Source organism: Acomys minous, assembly GCF_964271855.1.
Source record: "Acomys minous genome assembly, chromosome: 13".
Lineage (NCBI taxonomy): Eukaryota > Metazoa > Chordata > Mammalia > Rodentia > Muridae > Acomys > Acomys minous.
In genome coordinates this window covers 4796452-4813941 of record NC_140495.1, presented here as the reverse complement: position 1 = coordinate 4813941, position 17490 = coordinate 4796452, and the positions used below count along the sequence as shown (strand labels likewise).

Sequence of the window (17490 nt, the reverse complement as noted above, 5' to 3'; positions counted from 1 at the left end):
GGGAAGGACTTGCCTACCCAGTCCTTCAACGATCCAAGAAGACAGTGCTGCATCTTCAGCGGTGAGTGCCGAGAGCAAAGGAGCCAGGACCCCAGGTGATAAGGACAGGCTGGTGACAGCACAGGGCTTGCACTGCTATGCCCCGGGAGGCTTGCCACCACACGGCTGGAGATGAAATAGGTCCAGCCTGGGCTTGGAGGAAGTCTTGAAGAAGGAGCCAGAGCTGAGTATGTCTGAGACCACGATGTCACAAGATGGCTACTGGCTGGTTCACTTTACCTACATACTACTTGGTACCTCCCAGCAGGGAATGCCAGGTTTCCACTAAGACCTCTCTGGGGGCCGCCCCTCCCCTGAAGGTGGCAGAGCAAAGGAGACCCTTCTGTGGGAGGGAGCTGGCTTCAGAAGTGACATTGGTAGAATGGGCAAGAGATGGACAAACACCCCACCCCCAAGCCTGGTTGGCCAGTGGCAGGCAACTGGTTAAAACCACAGGCCTGCCACAGAAAGAGCAGAGGGTGGCGAGTGAGAATTCTACAATGTCATACCAGCCCCAGCACACAGGCAGCCTTCTGGAGGCTGAGAAACTCCCGAGTTGGCCTTCTTCCTGCCTCACCCTTACCCCCGAGACAGTGGAGCCCACGCTGTTAGCTCCTGTGGCGACTGGCATCCTCCTCTGTGCCCTCCCTCCTTTCCCTCCAGGTTTGGTTTCCATAACAACCCCAGAAGGCGGGAGGCTGTGCTAACTGGCAGGTAATGCCCCGCTTGGGGAGGGGGGGAAAGACAATCTCTGGATGTTGAGTTGTGATCTGAGCCTGGCAAAGTTCCCAGCACCCCCTGCACCAGCTTCTGAACTGAGTGGGGGTGTCCGAGGAGCGTGAGCTGGGGAGGGGCCTCTCCCATCCATCCCTGGCTAGGAGCCGGGATGCTGTTGTTGAGGCCCGGCACAGCTGCTGACTCCATCGCTATGGGCAGGTAGGTTCTCTCTGAACCTCAGTTTCCACAAAGGCAAAAGGAGGGTTGGACACTGGGTTTTAGTCCATTCAACTTTGTGCCATCAAAGAACCTTTGATCATCCTGGGGAACATTTCAATATAGCAGAATGCATCACAGAGGTAGGAACTAGTTGGCTCTCACGAGGTAGAGTGGATGTCAATCAAAGCTGCGGGGCAGGTTTGATTACTGACCTAGTGACGGAAAGCAGCCCATCCAACTCTGGCAGAAGTGAACAGGCCATATCTCTAGATGCTCAGAAATGTGGTGACTATCAGAGTATAGAGTTGGGCTCCTCTGTCAGACCTGTTCCTGGCACAGGTGTGGCTGGGCTTATTAGGAAGGCGCGTCACATTTTTTTCCTCTGTGGTTCTGTGTAGGAGTGGTTGGCCGTGGAACTCCATGGAAGCAGGGGACGGACTCTCTCAAGAGAAAAGACCTTGTAGGACTTGCTGGGGCCACGAGGCCACACAGAGCATCCTCAAGACACCAGGGCTCAGCTCAGGGTGAGCTGGTCCTGGGCGATGGCTTGCCCAAGCGTCTCCATGGTAATTTTCTGTAGGTCCAGGATGCAGAAGTTAGGTGGAGCCCAGGCAGACGCTAGCCACTCTCTGGCCCGAAGCTCTTCCTGTTTGGTGAAATAGTGCTCACCCCTGCATCCCACACAGACCCCAGTGCCAGAGCCGGGCCTGCCACCGCACTCCAAACCCCTAGCCAGCGCAGCCTCCAGTCTCTGAGAAGTTCTCCCTCTCAAACCCCAGACTCGCCTCCCCTACTCCGTTCTCGCTGATGATCCTGCTTCTTATTTCACAGAGAAAATAGAGGCAATCAGAAGAGAGATCCCTGTTCCCCTCTTCATCAGCTCTGTCAATCTACCACCATCTCCAGCCAGAACCCGGCCGTCCCTGAGCTGAAGGTCAGCGCTCCACCTCAGCACCTGGATGCTCGAAGGCTTTGTTCCTGAGGTGCCTCGGCCCCTCCTTGCCTTCATTAGAGGGCCCCCCTCTCTTCAGGACCATTTCCATTAGTCTCTTTTCTTTCAAAGTCCTTCCTTGACCCTCACTTTCCTCTGGGCACCACGACATTTTCTGTCTTGTTCACAGAAACTCTGGGAATTAGATACCTGTATTTCACGATGCTTTCTCCCACCCAGACTGTCTCTACCCAGACATAGAGTCTCCCACTCCACCACGACCTTGCCAGGCGCAGCGGTGACCATCCCAAGTCTAACAAGCCATCTGCTGCCATCACCTTCGCCAGCTTCCTCCTGGCATAGTCTACACTGAATGCTCTTCCTTGCTGGCTTTTGGGTACACTCTCCTGGGTGTCTTCCCCTGTGCTGGCCAGTTCCCTCCAGTATTTGTTTGCCACTCTCCTCCTTTCTTGTTTTATGTATGTGAGTATTTTGCGTATATGCATGTCTGTGTACCACTTGTGTGTCTGGCACACACACAGGCCAGAAGGCGTCAGATCTCCTGGAACTGAAGTTACAGACAGTTGTAAGCCATTGTGGGATGGTTGATAATTGAACCCAGGTCTCCTGGAAGAAGAGCCAGTGCTCTTAGCCACTAAGCCATCCCACCAATCCCTCCACTCCTTAAAAAAAATGTAATTATTTTATGTATATGTGTGTGCCTGTGCGTCTGAATGTACACCATGTTTGTGCAGTGCCCGTAAATGCCAGGAGAGGGCACTGGGTTCTCTGGAACTGGGGCTGCAGGTGGCTGTGAGCCAAAATGGGTGCTGGGAACTGAACCCAGGTTTTTGAAGAGCAGGAAGTGCTCGTAACAGCTGAGCCATCTCTCCAGCCCCAGCCTTCCTTTCTTGGGAGAACAGCCTACAGGTTGGACCTAGGTTATCTTATCTGGCTTTCAATGTCTTCAGTTTCCCAATGGCTCCTAACAGATGCCTCCACCTTCGATCACGTTCCCAAACTCCAGACTGGATGACCCTGTTGCATCTCACCATTCCACACTTAGGGGATCCCCCAAACGCACTTCTGACTCCCTTTCTCCTTCAGCTGTTTTCCTCCTCTCAGTCTCTGCTGCCCACCCATCTGTTTCAAGCAAAACCCATCAGCCATACCTTCAAAGCACCCAGCACTGACCAGGGCCCCTCAGCTCTCCTCAGACACCGGTCTCAGCCTCTGCTCTCTCCCCTGGCTATGAAAGTAGACGGCTAGCCCCTGTCTATCTCTACGCATTTCCCTCTAGTCTGTGGTCTACGCAGTTTAGCTCCGTCACCTCACAGCTCTGCAAGCTCACCTCCCCTAGTGGCTATCAGTCTGTCTGGCTCTCACCTGACCTTTGAGGACAGACAGGATGGTCTACCTCCAACCTAGTACCCTTCAATTTCACCTCCTATCATTCTTTCCTTGGCTTATTCAGCTCTACCCAGGCTTGAATCTACACTTCAGGCAGGTGGTATACTGTCTCTGAGCCTGTTTCCCTATCCGTAAAACAGAAGCCCCAGGGTCAGTTTACAAATGCCCAGAAACAGCTCCTCCCGCACCTCACCCTACAGCACAGCTCAGGTGCACCCAAGAACCCAAGAAAGCGGGCACTGAACTGAGCCTCTGATCCCACCCGGTTCTTCTGTACTGGGGAGGCCAGGACTTGGACGCAGTGCCTGCTCTTGGCTGAGTTGCAGAGCTCAGTCCAGGACACACTGGGTCCTCAGCTCACAGAGAGGGTCGGCTAGCTCAGTTCCTGACCAGGACTTTCAGTACAGCAGCTCTGCCCTGATCAGCTGTCTCAATAGAGCCAGGTGCCTGGCTGGTAATATCTGGCGGTGGCGGCGGGGGGCGGGGGGCGGGGGTGGGGAAAGCACCTCAATACCTACAGCTCTGCAAGTGTCCCCTAAGAAAGGAGCTGAGGCTGCAGCTGGGGCTGCAGCAGGTCTGAGGTCACAACGCCGTGTGTTCTGTCACAGACACTAGTGTCCTAGCCGATGAAGTGTGACTAAGAGGTGCATCTAATCTGCAGTCTCTGCTCATGGCCCAGGATAATGATGAATGGGGGGGCTCAGAATATCGAGAATGTGCAGTTTGAAGCGTGTGCTTTATAGATGATTATGTCATCTATAAGACTAGGCATGGCTGGCTGCCTCCAGCACACCTCCTTGGCTGCTGTGAGGATCCTTTGACATGGGTCAGTGGCTTTAAGCAGTGCTAACAGGAGTTCTCCTGGCACAAGTTCTAGGGGAAGCTGGCTCTGTCCCCAGGTTTCTCTACTGCAGTTTCGCTATTAATTACCTTGATGATGCCAGGTCACTGGTCACAATGGGATCTGGGGCTGGGTTTCTTGATGGATAGCACAGAGGATGCTAAAGTGGGATCAATGGCCCCATCATCTGGGTCTTGGTAAGCCAGGCTCACCTCAAACGCACTCTGCAGCCCAGCTTGGCTTCGAACTCAGCCATCTTTCAGCCTTAGCCTCTCAAATGCCCAGAGTGGACTCTTCACTTGATCTTAGCCCAAACACCAAGACGTAGAATATTAATATTAATTTAACACAGGGCTGCCGTGGTCCCCAGATGAGCCAACGTGCTCAAGCACTTTGACCCCGATGGACCTGCCTTGCCTCACTAGGATGAGCTGTAAGTCTCTATCCTGCCCTCACCTTGTCATAGAGCAAGGCAGGTAGCATGCGTAGCTCACGTGAACCATGGCAGGGAAGCCCAGAGAGCCTGGGGCATGGGGCATGAAAGCCCTGACTCCCACCCTACACAGCGCCAGGGTGTGATGCACCCCGGTGAGACGGACTGGATACTTACGCCATGACTATTACACTGAAGTCTAGCCAGTTCCACGGGTCCCGAAGGAAGGTGAAGGCATGCAGGCAGAAGCCTCTCGCTAGAATCTTGACCAGAGACTCAAAGGTGTAGATGGCAGTGAAGGTATACCTGGGGAGGAGAGGCCAGCAGGGGCTCGCAGGGGGGACTGGAGCCCACAGACTGAGTTCCTAAGCTTTGTCACATGGTGTGAGCCCTGGGCAGCTCCCCACCTCAGAGCCATCACAACGGGCTGTGCCCACGGGAAGGCTTTAGTAGAGGCAGGTCCGGGCCAAAAATCCAGCCAGCAAGCCCACCTGCCTATTTGCTTTACAGAGAGTTTCATGTGTCTGGAGGGATGCTTGGCTTTCTTCCTAACCCGAAAACCCCCATGTTCCCCTCACTCCATCCCTGGGAGGGTGGTGTTCACAGGCATACAGTGACTACCAGGTATGCACAATGGGACATTATGGAAAGAGAGAGTCACTGAGCCTTACCCATGTTTGTGGGCTCTCAGTAACTAGCAATGCGGACCAGGGACACCCTCAAGTACCTACAGGGCCAGGGTTCTAGCTGCCAACCCCGGGGCTGCAGATCTGCCTGCTAGAGTATAAGGCTGATAGGTCCTTTCTGCCTAAAGCATCCTGAAGAATCCAAAGTGCCCATGTGCCAGGGCTGACCCAGCAGAAGGTCAGTAACCGGCTTCAGAGTAGCCAGGCACTGCCACAGCAACATCTCTCCCGGCCCTGTGTGCAAGCCACTCTTATAAAGAGAGGCTGCTGCACCTTCTAGAGGTTTCCATACACCAGGAGTTGAATGTGGTAAGGGCCTGCCAAGTCTGCTTAGACCCTGGAGGAATCAGACATTTCCTCAGGAAGGGACAAAGCAGAAGCAGTGTTCTCAAGCTGGGGGCCAGGGCAGCAGTGTAGTACTAAAGCAGGGAGTGGCCCAGCCTCTCCCGCCTGCTGCCGTGTAACCCAGTTCTCAGTCTGCCCCTCTGCCAAATGGGACAGGGGCTGTGCTGACCCCACTGTCGGGGGTGGGGACTAATGAAGAGGATGCTTGCTGATCTTGTGACAGTGCCTGGCCTCTTCAGGGGGTGACAGGGATTCCACACATTGCCAGTTTGTAGGGCTTCCACCTCTTAAGGCCACACACTTAGAACAAGCACGTAGCATGAGGAAGGCAAGAGGGCAGAGGCCACCCTCCACAGGGTAGGACTCCAGGCGTGGCCACAGCCTCCGTCTTAGGCATGGGATGGGGGCCCATGCATGGGACAGAAAGGGGGAGGAATGGGGCGGGAGGAGAGGCCCTCGAAGATACTCACTCGACATATTTGGTCCAAGGCGGAGGTTCATGCTGGGCCATGAACACACAGTTGGTCAGGATGGTGCACATGATGAGCATGCTGAAGAGCATGGCGTGGAGTTAAGGAAGCCACAGGAGGGCCTAAGGACGGACCCGAGTTAGGGGACCCACAGGGAAGGCCCACAAGGGGTAAAGGGACCCCTTATCCACAGAAGGGGTCCCACAGAAAGCCATGGGAGGGGCTGCAGGAAGCTGTAGAGTTCCACAAATCCACCAGGGGATGGGGGGACGGGGTTCTAAAGAAAACTGTTGAAGAGGCAACACAAATCCATGGGGAGGTCAGCTAAGCCACCAGAGCTGCTGAGGGGCTGGCCCTGGTGCTGTCACTGCCAGGCAAACACTGCCAGGTCAGTGAAGACGCCCCAGGTGCTGCAACTTTTCCACGCCGAGCCCGCTCTACAGAGCACTCTGTCCCTCCGGGTACTTGCTGCCAGAGCCCACCCTGTCCCATAGCGTTTTAACAGGTACCAGACGGACTTTCTGTGGGAGCCAGCATGGAGTGAAAAGACCCCCCCCCAGACCTTAGGTTTGACTCCTGCTCCTAGTTACACAGGAGGGAGTCGAGCTTTGCAGACTGCTCTTCACTTTGGGGAAGGCCAGAAGGACAGGCAGGGTCTCAAGTTCCCTCTCCAACACATAGCTGGAGAAAACCCTCCCAGGTTAGGGCGCATGTACCTATGTGCATGTATGCGTGCATGCGCGGGGGCTGGGGGGCACTTCCCATGTGCTTCTGGCCACTGCACTTGCCTCTCTCTCTAGTCTACCACAACTGCTCTCCTTGTTTTTCAAAAGGCCCCTCAGCGGGAAGCTCCCGGAGCTCGCAGACCACCCCACCCCAACTCCTTAGCTGTTGCTGCTTCACACCCCCAGAGGCCATGCATTCCCTTTTTAGACTGTGTCTCCTCATGGGAAGACAAGCCATCTGTCTTCTTGCCAGAAAGGGGGCCCTACAAACACTAGCACTGTGTCCTGGGTATCTTTGTGGGATTCCAGGTATCAGCTAAACCGCCATCCCCCGACTCTGCCTGTGTGTCTTCGCCATTGCTTCAGGCTGGACTAAGGTCTGACTGACCGCCTCCACTCTTTCCTTCGCTTCTGCAAGATGGAAGAGTAAGGATCAGACCCAAGGCCTCATAAGGGCTGGGGTGCCCCAGAGGCCTGGCTGCACTCACGGATCCGCTCCCTACCTCAGAGAGGTTGCACTGACCCCCTAGCCCCCTCCCAATGGCAGCCTCCAGGCTTGGGCACCACAGCCCAGCCTCAGCCCTGAGCACATGGCTGCCAAATGGTGACTCTCAAGGGCAGACCCCTGTGCCTCCTTGTACAGTTCCATTCTCCTCACTGCAGGCTGGCACTTACTGGTGCCTGCTCTACGGTGTGTATGAGCGGAGTCTAGCCAGGCCAACGTCCTTCTTACCCCCAGACCTCTAGAAAACTCAGTTAATTAAAAAAAACAGTCTCCTATTTATAGTTAATTCTCTAGTTTTTCATATATATATATATATATATATATATATATATATATATATATATATATGAGAGAGAGAGAGAGAGAGAGAGAGAGAGAGCAAGATAACATAGAGAAACCCTATCTCAAAAAAACCAAAAAACAAAAAAAGGGGGGGGGGTTAGGGGCAGGCGATCGGGCTGGTTCATTAATTCAGGGCTGGCCTACAGGACTGCTCAGCCAGAGAGGGCACTGCCTCAGGTCCCAGGGGTCCTTACCTCAGTGTACCATGCAGCTGTTGTAAGGCCACTGTCCTGACTAGCTTTAATTGTCAACTTAACACAAGCAAGCCATGAGAGAAAAGCCTCAGCTGAGAAGCTGCAAGATCAGACTGACCTCTGGGCATGGCTGTGGAGAACTGTCTTGATGGATCGGTGATGTGGGAGGGCGCAGCCCGCTGTGGGCAGCAGCACCCCATGGGCAGGTACTGGTCCTGGGTTATATAAGAAAGCTAGCAAGGCAAGAGCCTGTGTGCAAACCAGCAAGCGGCATCCCCCACGATTCCTGCCTCTAAGCTCCTGCCCTGCCTTCCCTCAGTGACGGACGGTAACACATAGGCTGAAACAAGCCTGTTCCTCCCCTCTGCTGCTTCTGGCCAGCGTTTTATCACAGCGACAGAAATCAGCCACAACAGTCGCCATGGCCAGGCCTATCTTCCTTTCAGGGTTCAGACACTCCCCTCAGGATTCCATCCTTAACCCTGATGCATCTCCATACCCATGCTCTGTGGTGAAACATCTCTCCCTGGGTGAACAAGCCTGTCAGCCAGCTTCCTCCACTCCCATGGGCGCCCTGCTGAACTGTGGAAGGTCTCAGCATTTCTGAAGTGCACCCAGTGGTCTCTCCTAGGAGCCAGGCTCTGTCCATGATCCAGCCTGACTCCTGAGAGGTGAGAACTTCAGATTCATCTGAAGAGATAGGAAAACTCATGCACAAAACGGTCAAGTTGAAGGCCACTGTAGCAGGCAGGATACTGCCCAAAGATGCCCACTGCTGAGTCCCTGGTAGCTGGCACTCTGTTCATTGAAATGGCAAACATGAAATGAAACGGCATTACAGGTGTGACTGAACTTAGGTACTTGAGGCAGGAAGCAGTGTCCTTTACGACAAAGGCGGGCAGGACGGACTAAGGCTCCTGATTGGCCACTGCGCACTCACACACAGACGATCACGAGCTCAGGAATGTGAAACAGCCCCACAGAAAGAGGAAAAACTTAGAAAAACCACCTCACCCCGGGAGCCTCCAGAGAGAGAGGTGAAGCCCACCGACGCCTTGATTTCCACCCAGCGAGAGCCTCCAGAGCTGTGAAATGATGGGTGCGTTCTGCGAAGCTAACGTGCGACACCCGGAGTTAGCACAAGGACAACAGTGACGGAGGACGGAGCCCCATCTGCACCCCACCCCACCCCAGGTTGAGGAGCCGCCTCTGTTGCAGCCTTTGTGCAGGAAGGAATTGAGCTGTCCTCTGGTCCACTCTCCTGCCTCTGGACTTGACAACAAGCACGCTATTCCTTACCACTACGGTGCTGAACGAGAACCAACCCAGTGACGGGCTCTGTGAAGTGCCAGGAGAGTGCCACACAGGAGGGGCAAGGAAATTATGTCATTTTGTGCATGCATATATGTGTGCCGGCACACATGTACATGTGTGGGTGGTGAGGCAGGGGATGATCTTGGGTGACCTTGAGCTCGCCAAGTGGCCTAGGCTGGCTTATCAGAGAGCTCCAGGGATCCGCCTGTCTCTGCCCCCTTAGTGCTGGGATTGCAACTGTGCCGCTATGTCCGGCCTTTTTACATAAATTCTGGAGATTAAGATCAGGACCCCCAAGCTTGCAAGGGAAGTACTTTACTGACTGAGCCACCTCTGCAGCCTTTATTATGTGTCATTTAAAGGAGAAAAAAAAATGTCACCAGGCCACACAAGTAAGTGACAGCCACAAGTAAGTGACAGCCGAGCTATGTCCCTGAAACGTCACAGAATAGGACATTGTGACTGGAGGGGCTGACTAGGAGGCCTTCCTGGAGGAGGCATGGAAGGCTACACAGCTCTTTCAGCAAGCAGTCATCCCAGACAGTCCTGGTGACACAGCATAGACTGAGCTCACAGACCCCACTCTGAGCTGACCACTCACAACTCCTCAGAGTGGAAAGGAGGCATCTCTGTGGAGAGTGGCTGCATGGGCAGGCTGACGTGGACACCCTCACGGATGTAGCTAGGAAGGTAAGCACAAAGTTGAACATTACCATGAGGGAAGCTCTGCAACACTGCCTAGGTTTTCTAGATCTGAAGATGACCCGGGGTGCAGTGCACCAGCTCCAGTCCTTCCATTTGCCACCCCAAAAGCTTCATCTGGCTTCCTTGGTTTGGGGGATGGCTCTCACGCTAGTTTCTTGTGTACCATGAGTGCCATCTCTCCCCACCTCATCTTTAGGCCTCCTCTCTAAGCACCCCAAGACTCCAAGGAGCCCAGTATGGGCCAACACCAGACTGAAGTCCCAGCCAGGACACATCTGTTTGTGCTGCTGTTTCAGACCAACATCAAGCTGGTCCTTCTGTGTGGGCAGAAGCAAAGGCCAGATCTACAGCCCTGCGCACAGCAGAACATCTTCAATCCTGTCATTGTCCCAAACACCCACTCCTAGCCTCACAGTTAAAATGCTGGCAAAGATTTCCTTATAACAACTGGGACCATCTGTGTAACAACAGAGACTACCTGTGCAACAACGGAGACTGCCTGTGCAACAGCAGAGACCTCCTGTGCAACATCAGGGACAGCCTGTGCAACAGCAGAGACAGCCTGTGCAACAACAGAGACTGCTTGTGCAACAGCAGAGACTGCCTGTGCAACAACAGAGACTGCCTGTGCAACAGCAGAGAGTGCAACAACAGAGGCTGCCTGTGCAACAGCAGAGGCTGCCTGTACAACAGCAGAGACTGCTTGTGCAACAGCAAAGACTGCCTGTGCAACAGCAGAGAGTGCAACAGCAGAGGCTGCCTGTGCAACAACAGAGACTGCCTGTGCAACAGCAGAGGCTGCCTGTGCAACAGCAAAGACTGCCTGTGCAATAGCAGAGACTGCAACAGCAGAGACTGCCTGTGCAACAGCAACAACAGAGACTGCCTGTGCAACAGCAGAGACTGCCTGTGCAATAGTAGAGACTGCAACAACAGAGACCTCCTGTGTAAAAACAAATACTGCCTGTGCAACAGCAGAGAGTGCAACAACAGAGGCTGCCTGTGCAACCGCAGAGACTGCCTGTGCAACAGCAGAGACTGCTGTGCAACAGCAACAACAGAGACTGCCTGTGCAACAGCAGAGACTGCCTGTGCAACAGCAGAGACTGCCTATGCAACAACAGAGACTGCCTGTGCAACAGCAGAGACAGCCTGTGCAACAAGAGAGACAGCCTGTGCAACAGCAGAGACCTCCTGTGTAAAAACAAATACTGCCTGTGCAACAGCAGAGACAGCCTGTGCAACAGCAGAGACTACTTGACCCTTGGACTACTAAATCTTCAGCTCCAGGAACCAGATCTCCCCAAAAGAAGGGAATTAACCATGGGTGGGCACTGTCATGATTTGTGCTATTCACTGAACATGTGCGTGTGCACACACACACTTAATTTGATTGCCCATTTGAATCTGGTAGAGAAACGTGGGAGGGTTTTGTGAGCAGTTCCTGGGCACCAAGGAAGACAAATGCTTCTTGGCACAAACATGAGGTCTCCCTGAATGTGACTGCAGTGGAATTCGGAGTTCCGTTAGTTTCTTTTATTTAATCGTGGCAGGAACACATTCTGCGGGGTTATAATAAAAATACATAGGAACAAACCAATTCTACATGCCCATATTTACTTTTCCAGCCATTTCCCAGGGATACACACCACAAGCTCAGAACAAAGAGCAGAGCCAAACAGAAGTGCCACAGGAGACCAGGACATATTCTTGTCCCTCTAAGCTTGTCCCTGCCCAGCCTCCAAAGACTGTCACACACACACTCTGCACATGCACACACTTAGAGGGTATTTGAATGGATGTGTAAATTTAAGCACAGTGAAGTTTTTCGCATTGAAAGCGTGAGTGTAGACTGTTCACTATGAGCCAGGGCACCTTGGTCCAGCTCTGGAGGCTGGAGGCCTCTCGGAGTTCTGGGTCAACCAGGGGTGGGCAGGAAAAGCCTCCACCGAAGCCTAAAACTCCCAGCAGAATTGCCTTGTGTTGCCAGGCGTGGCACTCACACCTTTACTCCCAGCCGTCAAAAGTCAGGTGGATCTCTATGAATTCCAGGCCTTCGTGGGCTACCCGGTGAGCCCCTTTCTCAAAAAAGAGCTGCACTGTGATTACTAATGGGCACAGCCTAGCTCGATCTGGGGGGATGATGGAATTCGTCTAGAAGTAAGTAGTGGGGATGATTGTGCAGCCTTAGAAATATGCTTAAAAAAATCAATTGAGGAATCACAAACTTTAACATAAGTTTTATGGGCTGGAGGGACAGCTCAGCAGCTAAAAGTGCCTTTGCAAAGGACCTGGGGTCATTTTACAACATTCACGTTGCACACAACCATCTGTAACTGCAGCTCCAGGGAGAGTGGACATCTACAAATACTTACCCCCATATAGCATGCGTGTGCGCGCACACACACACACACACACACACACACACACACACACACACACACAGACAGAGACAGAGACACACACAGAGAATTTTAAAGTTTAAAATAAGTTTGAAACGTTTTATGAGGTGTGACTTGGCTCTCAACTTTCCAGAAGGCATCAGCAGAGAGCTCGCAGAGTCCTATTCTTCAGGTGATTGGGTCCAGAAAGGCCCAAGAATCTTAGTTTTAAACAAACTTCCTGAGTGACTCTTGCATCCAGACAAGAGTCTGGAACAAGGAAATGCAGGTCCCCAGGCGGGGCCCAGGGTTCTGCAGTTTCCGGGAAATCCTGGTGGTGCTCGAGGGCCCTGTGGGTGCTCCACCACACTGGGGGCACAGGGAGCTCTGGGCTGGGCGGCTGGGCTTGCAAACATCACAAATCTAGCCCTTCTTCCACTAGGTGGCACTGATGGGGGCCATCAGCCCATCCCCAGGTAATGGAGTGCGGTGGCAGCCGCACAGCCTAGTGTAGGGCCTCACAGACTTCCCTGGGGTGGCTGTCCTGGGGGAGGCCCCACAGGCAGCTCAGGGCCTCAAGGCTAGTCTTACCAGACAGGGCCAGCAACTCACAGCCTCAGAGCCACCACTCAGTGCACCTCTAGCTGGGCTGAGGACCCCAGTGTCCCTGCCGTCTTCCTCATCCACATGTTCTCAGTTTCACATCTGCCTAGCAAGTCAGGCCAGCGCCTAGAGAGAACCACGGGACCCGGGCTACATCCCTGGAGATTTCTGTGGCTGCCAAACAGTGTTGGGTTGGTTAGATACCTGGAGAAGCAGCCTTGAGTGAACTAGGAGGATGCTTTCCGGGTGGCCACGCCCCTCCGGCAGGCTAGAGACCAGCTCAGAGCCCTGAGGAAACCGTTTTTGTTTTTGTTTTTTTTCTCCTCCTTCAGCTCTGTTCTTCCTACAAAGCTGTGAGCACACTCAGGAGGGAATGGCGACTTTGTAGCTATCTTATCACTCTTTGGGAGTTCTCTGAAGAGGAAATACCTGTTCAGAATAGGGGTGGAAGTGGCTCAGGAGGGCCTGGGGAGCTCTGTCCACCCAGCTCACCACACCCGGAGCTCAGCAACATAACTGGGATTAACAATAGGCACTTCTGGGCCTAGGGGTTGGCTCAGTGGGTTACGGTGCTTGCAGCCAAGTCTGATGACCTGTGTTCGATACCCTGGTCCACATGCTGGAAACAGAACACTGGGTTTTGCCTCCTGACCTCCGCATACACACCATGATGTGCACATGCTTCCCCCAACACCACCACAAGCAAATAAACAAATGAATGTAATAATAATATAAAATCAAAAACAACAGAAAGCCAAAACCGACCAACCAAAGAACACAACGGCACTGGCCACAGCCAACGGTGGCCAAGGTAACCTGGATGCCTGTGTTGGTGGACACCACCACCGTCCCTCTGTGACTCCATACTCAGGTCCCTTTTCTGAAATTCAGAGATGACTGGGCCAGCAAAGGCATGGAGCCTGACCACCCGTTTTCGCTCCTTGGCCCCCACATGGCGAAAGGAGACTACAGAATCCTGCAGTTTGTCCTCCGGCCTCCACACTCCCCAGACGCACAGACGCAACAAGCACATAGATATTATCTCAGGAAAGAGATCCAGAGGAGTGGTAACCCCTCCTCAGGTGCTGCCAGCACGAGGATCCTGGCACTGGCCTGGCGCTATGTCCCTCCGTCCCACTGCTCAATTCCAACAGCTCTTAGCAGGCAGGAAGCATTTTTAGGCTGGGGTTTATGTAATTGGATGCTAACCAGAGTTCTCTGAGAAGCTCTCAAACTGCAAACATTTGTCAACACCTAGTTCAGAAGCCAGCGCTGCCTCCTTCGAAAGATGCCCACGTGAGACAAAAACTAGAGGCTTAAAAAAAAAAAAAGAAAAAGAAAAAAGAAATGGCTTTCCTTGGCTGGGTCCCTGCAAGGGGCAGCAGCAGGAGGAGGGCTCAGGGCTGGCGGTGGGTGGGGACACTTAGAGCCATCAGAGACAGGGGAGTGCTGGGGACATCACTGCTTCTGAAAACCCCCGACCCTTAGCTTCAAGGCTGATTTTTCTCTTGAAGCAGCAGAGGGATGTGAAGGCTTCTCGAACTCCCCCCGCCCCAGAACTCTTAGGGATCTTGTTAAAATGCAGGTGCTGACTTGGCATGTTTAGGGTGGAGGTCAGGGCTCTATTTCTCTCATCGGCTGCCCTTGATGACCCTGTCGCTTGTCCCAGGAGCAGTGAGGACACTCAACACCACCCTCCCTGAGTTCAGCACCTGTATTTACCTCAGGACAGATGGCGGGCAACAGGAATTAAGAGCAAAGGATATGAATGTACCAGAATCTTCACAGCCGCTCTGCGCACGGGGTGGAAGGGGCTGAGGACGTACAAGGCGTTGGTGGCACTGAACCGGAAGATGGTTTTGCCCTTATTCAGCACGATGAAGGTCTGTGGACAAGAGGGGAATGTTAAGTCTGGAGGCGGCTGACATCTTAGTGTCCTCAGGTCATGGCTATGGCGTGAGGAGGGAAGAAGAAACTGAAGAGTCGTCACCCAGAGCTTTCCCGGGACCCGGTCTGCCTAAGGTCAGGCAAAGGCCAGCCTCCTACTTGCACTCAACCTAGTGTCTCCCTCTCACACGCAGGGTTATGAGCGCCCCAGGGTGGCCCAGCTTTGAGCCCTTCATTTCTAGACGATCTCTGCCTGTCCGGCATAATGGGGCGGGAGAGCTATGGGAGCCTGAGGCCAGAGCCGAAGGCAGCCAGCATGGCAGAAACATGGCAAGTGTCTGAGATCCGAGATAGCTCATCTTCATGGGCTGAGTGGATGGCACAACGATCTACTTGATCTTGGGGGTGGGAGAGGGTGAGGGTGCCAGCCCGTGAGGTGCCAGCCCGTGAGGTGCCAGCCTGTGAGGTGCCAGCCTGTGCGACTCCAGCCCGTGTAGCCATGGCCAGCAATGGAAGCAGGATGGAATCTAGGGCACTGAGCAAATCTTTGATTAAGCATTCTGGTGTGTGTGTGTGTGTGTGTGTGTGTGTGTGTGTGTGTGTGTGTATGATGGTGTCCTAGGCTCTGCCCACACTGACTGTGCCATGATCACTACTGGTGTCATCTGACTCCAATCTAATCCTTTCTGTTCCTGTCATGGTGACCTAGACTCACTCTCAGCCATGTCCTTAACTCTAATCCACAAATCTGTCAGCTCTGACCTATCACAACCCAAGTCTACTCACTCACTCACTCACTCACTCACTCACACACTCACTCACACAATGGCACCTTTTAGCCATAATTCTCACACTTATACCCAACCTTGACTACTCTAGTCACTTGAACTGGGTAGAAGTTCTGGAAGTCTCAAAGCCCAGTAGGGTCCAGGTCAGCTCTCCTGATGGTCTGTATAAACGGAGTGTGTGTGTGTGTGTGTGTGTGTCCCTTTATACCCACACCTGATCACACATGAGCCCATGTATGTGCACAGACACACATACTCAGGCTCCTAGTCCCCTAAACAAAGTCTCAACCATGGTGACAGACACAGAGCTGCACACTTGCCACACAGGCTCTCACACTTATGTTGCTCTGCCCTTAGCTTAGAGCTGACCACAGCAACTCCGATGGCCACCCTGGCCTTCACGGAAAAGCCTTCCTCCAGATTCCAGCCTGTCCTTCAGCCACCAACGCCCCCCCACACACAAGCCCCCACACACACACAAGGGGCAGCAGCAGGAGGGCCAGAAGGCGTGGACAGTTGTGTGGGCAGCCTGCCCTCTGTGGGAGCCCCATGTGTCTATCACTTTGTTTGGTGCAAGATGGTGACCTGTGGCCTGAAGAGTAGGCCAGGGCAGGGCCTTGTGGAGACACAACACTCCCTTCCCTCTCCCCAGGAGCAGCAATGGCAGAACAAGTGTTCCTCACCATGCCGTGCCTCAGCAGCCACGGCCTCTTCACCCCCTGAGCCTTCCCATGGCCTCTGTGGTTCAGGGAAGGCCTTCAGGCCCAGGAGACTACAACTGTGGCTCAGCTTGAGCCTGCTGGCCCTGAGGGTTAGGCCTGGCTAATTCTCTGAGCTGCTAGGAGGATGGTAGAGGCACATCCCACTTTTAATTAAGAGGGGGACCACTCAGGGCTTCATTCCAAGCACCCACATGTCTGGGAACAGGAAGGAATCCCCCAGAGGTATGTACCAAAGCCCTATACAAGAAGATACCGTTTCTGTTGTCCTCCTACCCCTGCTAGGGGTTCAAACAGCATGAGTTATGTCTTTACCCCAGAACTCTAAAATTAAGAACTCTGAAATACAGATCAATGGTGAGTCATTCCCCAAAGCCGAGGGGAGCCAGTCCCACACAGAACTCCAATGAGCAGAGCCCCACTGCCCACTGCCTTCCCAGGAGCCACCTAGAAGGGTGGGGAGGGTCCTGAGGGGGTGGTAGTCACCTTCTGGGTACTATAGAAAGGGTCCAGGTCTTCCAGGGGCTCCCCGATGAGCTCTCGGGGTGGGTTGCCATAGAGATCTGGCAGCTTTTTGGAGGCCTGTAGATCCAGCTGGGGCCGGGGAGCCTCGTCCTCCGGCAGGCCCTCTCTGCTCTCCTGTGAGGTGGCCGAACCTCGGGTTTGTTTTTCCGCCATGCGCTTCTCGATGGCCGCCAGGGACTCCCGGGTGAACCTACGGAAGCTGCCGGTGCCCCGAGGTAACAGGAAGTTTGCCATCTTCTCATCCTGCTTCTGGGGCACAGGCTGTCCTCAGGCTGCCTGGAGGGACGCTGGAAGACAAAGACGTGGGTGTGATGGGGCGCCACTGCCAGAGGGCAGGGTGGTCAGCGAGCTGTGTGGGGCCGGAAAGGACACGACTCGCCAATGTGCGCAGGGTCCCCAGTAGCCAGTCACTGCACAGGCAAACGATTGGCAATAGCTGGGGCGCACACTTGTGGTCCCCTCCATTGTGGTGTGTGTGTGTGTGTGTGTGTGTGTGTGTGTGTAGTGGCACTGAAGCTGTCCCCTACTCCTGCCTCAGTGTTTGCGTCTGAACACCAGCGCTGTCACGATAGTGTTGCGTGCCCACTCTGCACCAAAGAAAACACTTCCACTGACTTCCTTTGGGACATTTCCACCCAGCTCCCTGGGCTCCACTGGACAGGGATGTCATTTGTTTTATCCCAGATCCTGACAGAATGCATCCCCCCCACC

General features: G+C 53.8%; 1 protein-coding gene across 4 annotated transcripts in view; it reads right to left on the bottom strand.

Moving 5' to 3' along the window:
- SCN5A (sodium voltage-gated channel alpha subunit 5) overlaps positions 1–17490 on the bottom strand; it is an 89650-nt gene that overhangs the window by 55819 nt on the left and 16341 nt on the right. For all 4 annotated transcript variants that reach the window (XM_084754898.1, XM_084754900.1, XM_084754897.1 and 1 more), the window contains exons 2-5: positions 16741–17066; positions 14627–14745; positions 6092–6181; positions 4768–4896 (exon numbers count right to left, since the gene is read on the bottom strand). In XM_084754898.1, coding sequence (XP_084611024.1) covers positions 4768–4896; positions 6092–6181; positions 14627–14745; positions 16741–17013 — 611 coding nt within the window. In that variant the 5' untranslated portion in view covers positions 17014–17066. The remainder of the gene's footprint in view (positions 1–4767; positions 4897–6091; positions 6182–14626; positions 14746–16740; positions 17067–17490) is intronic.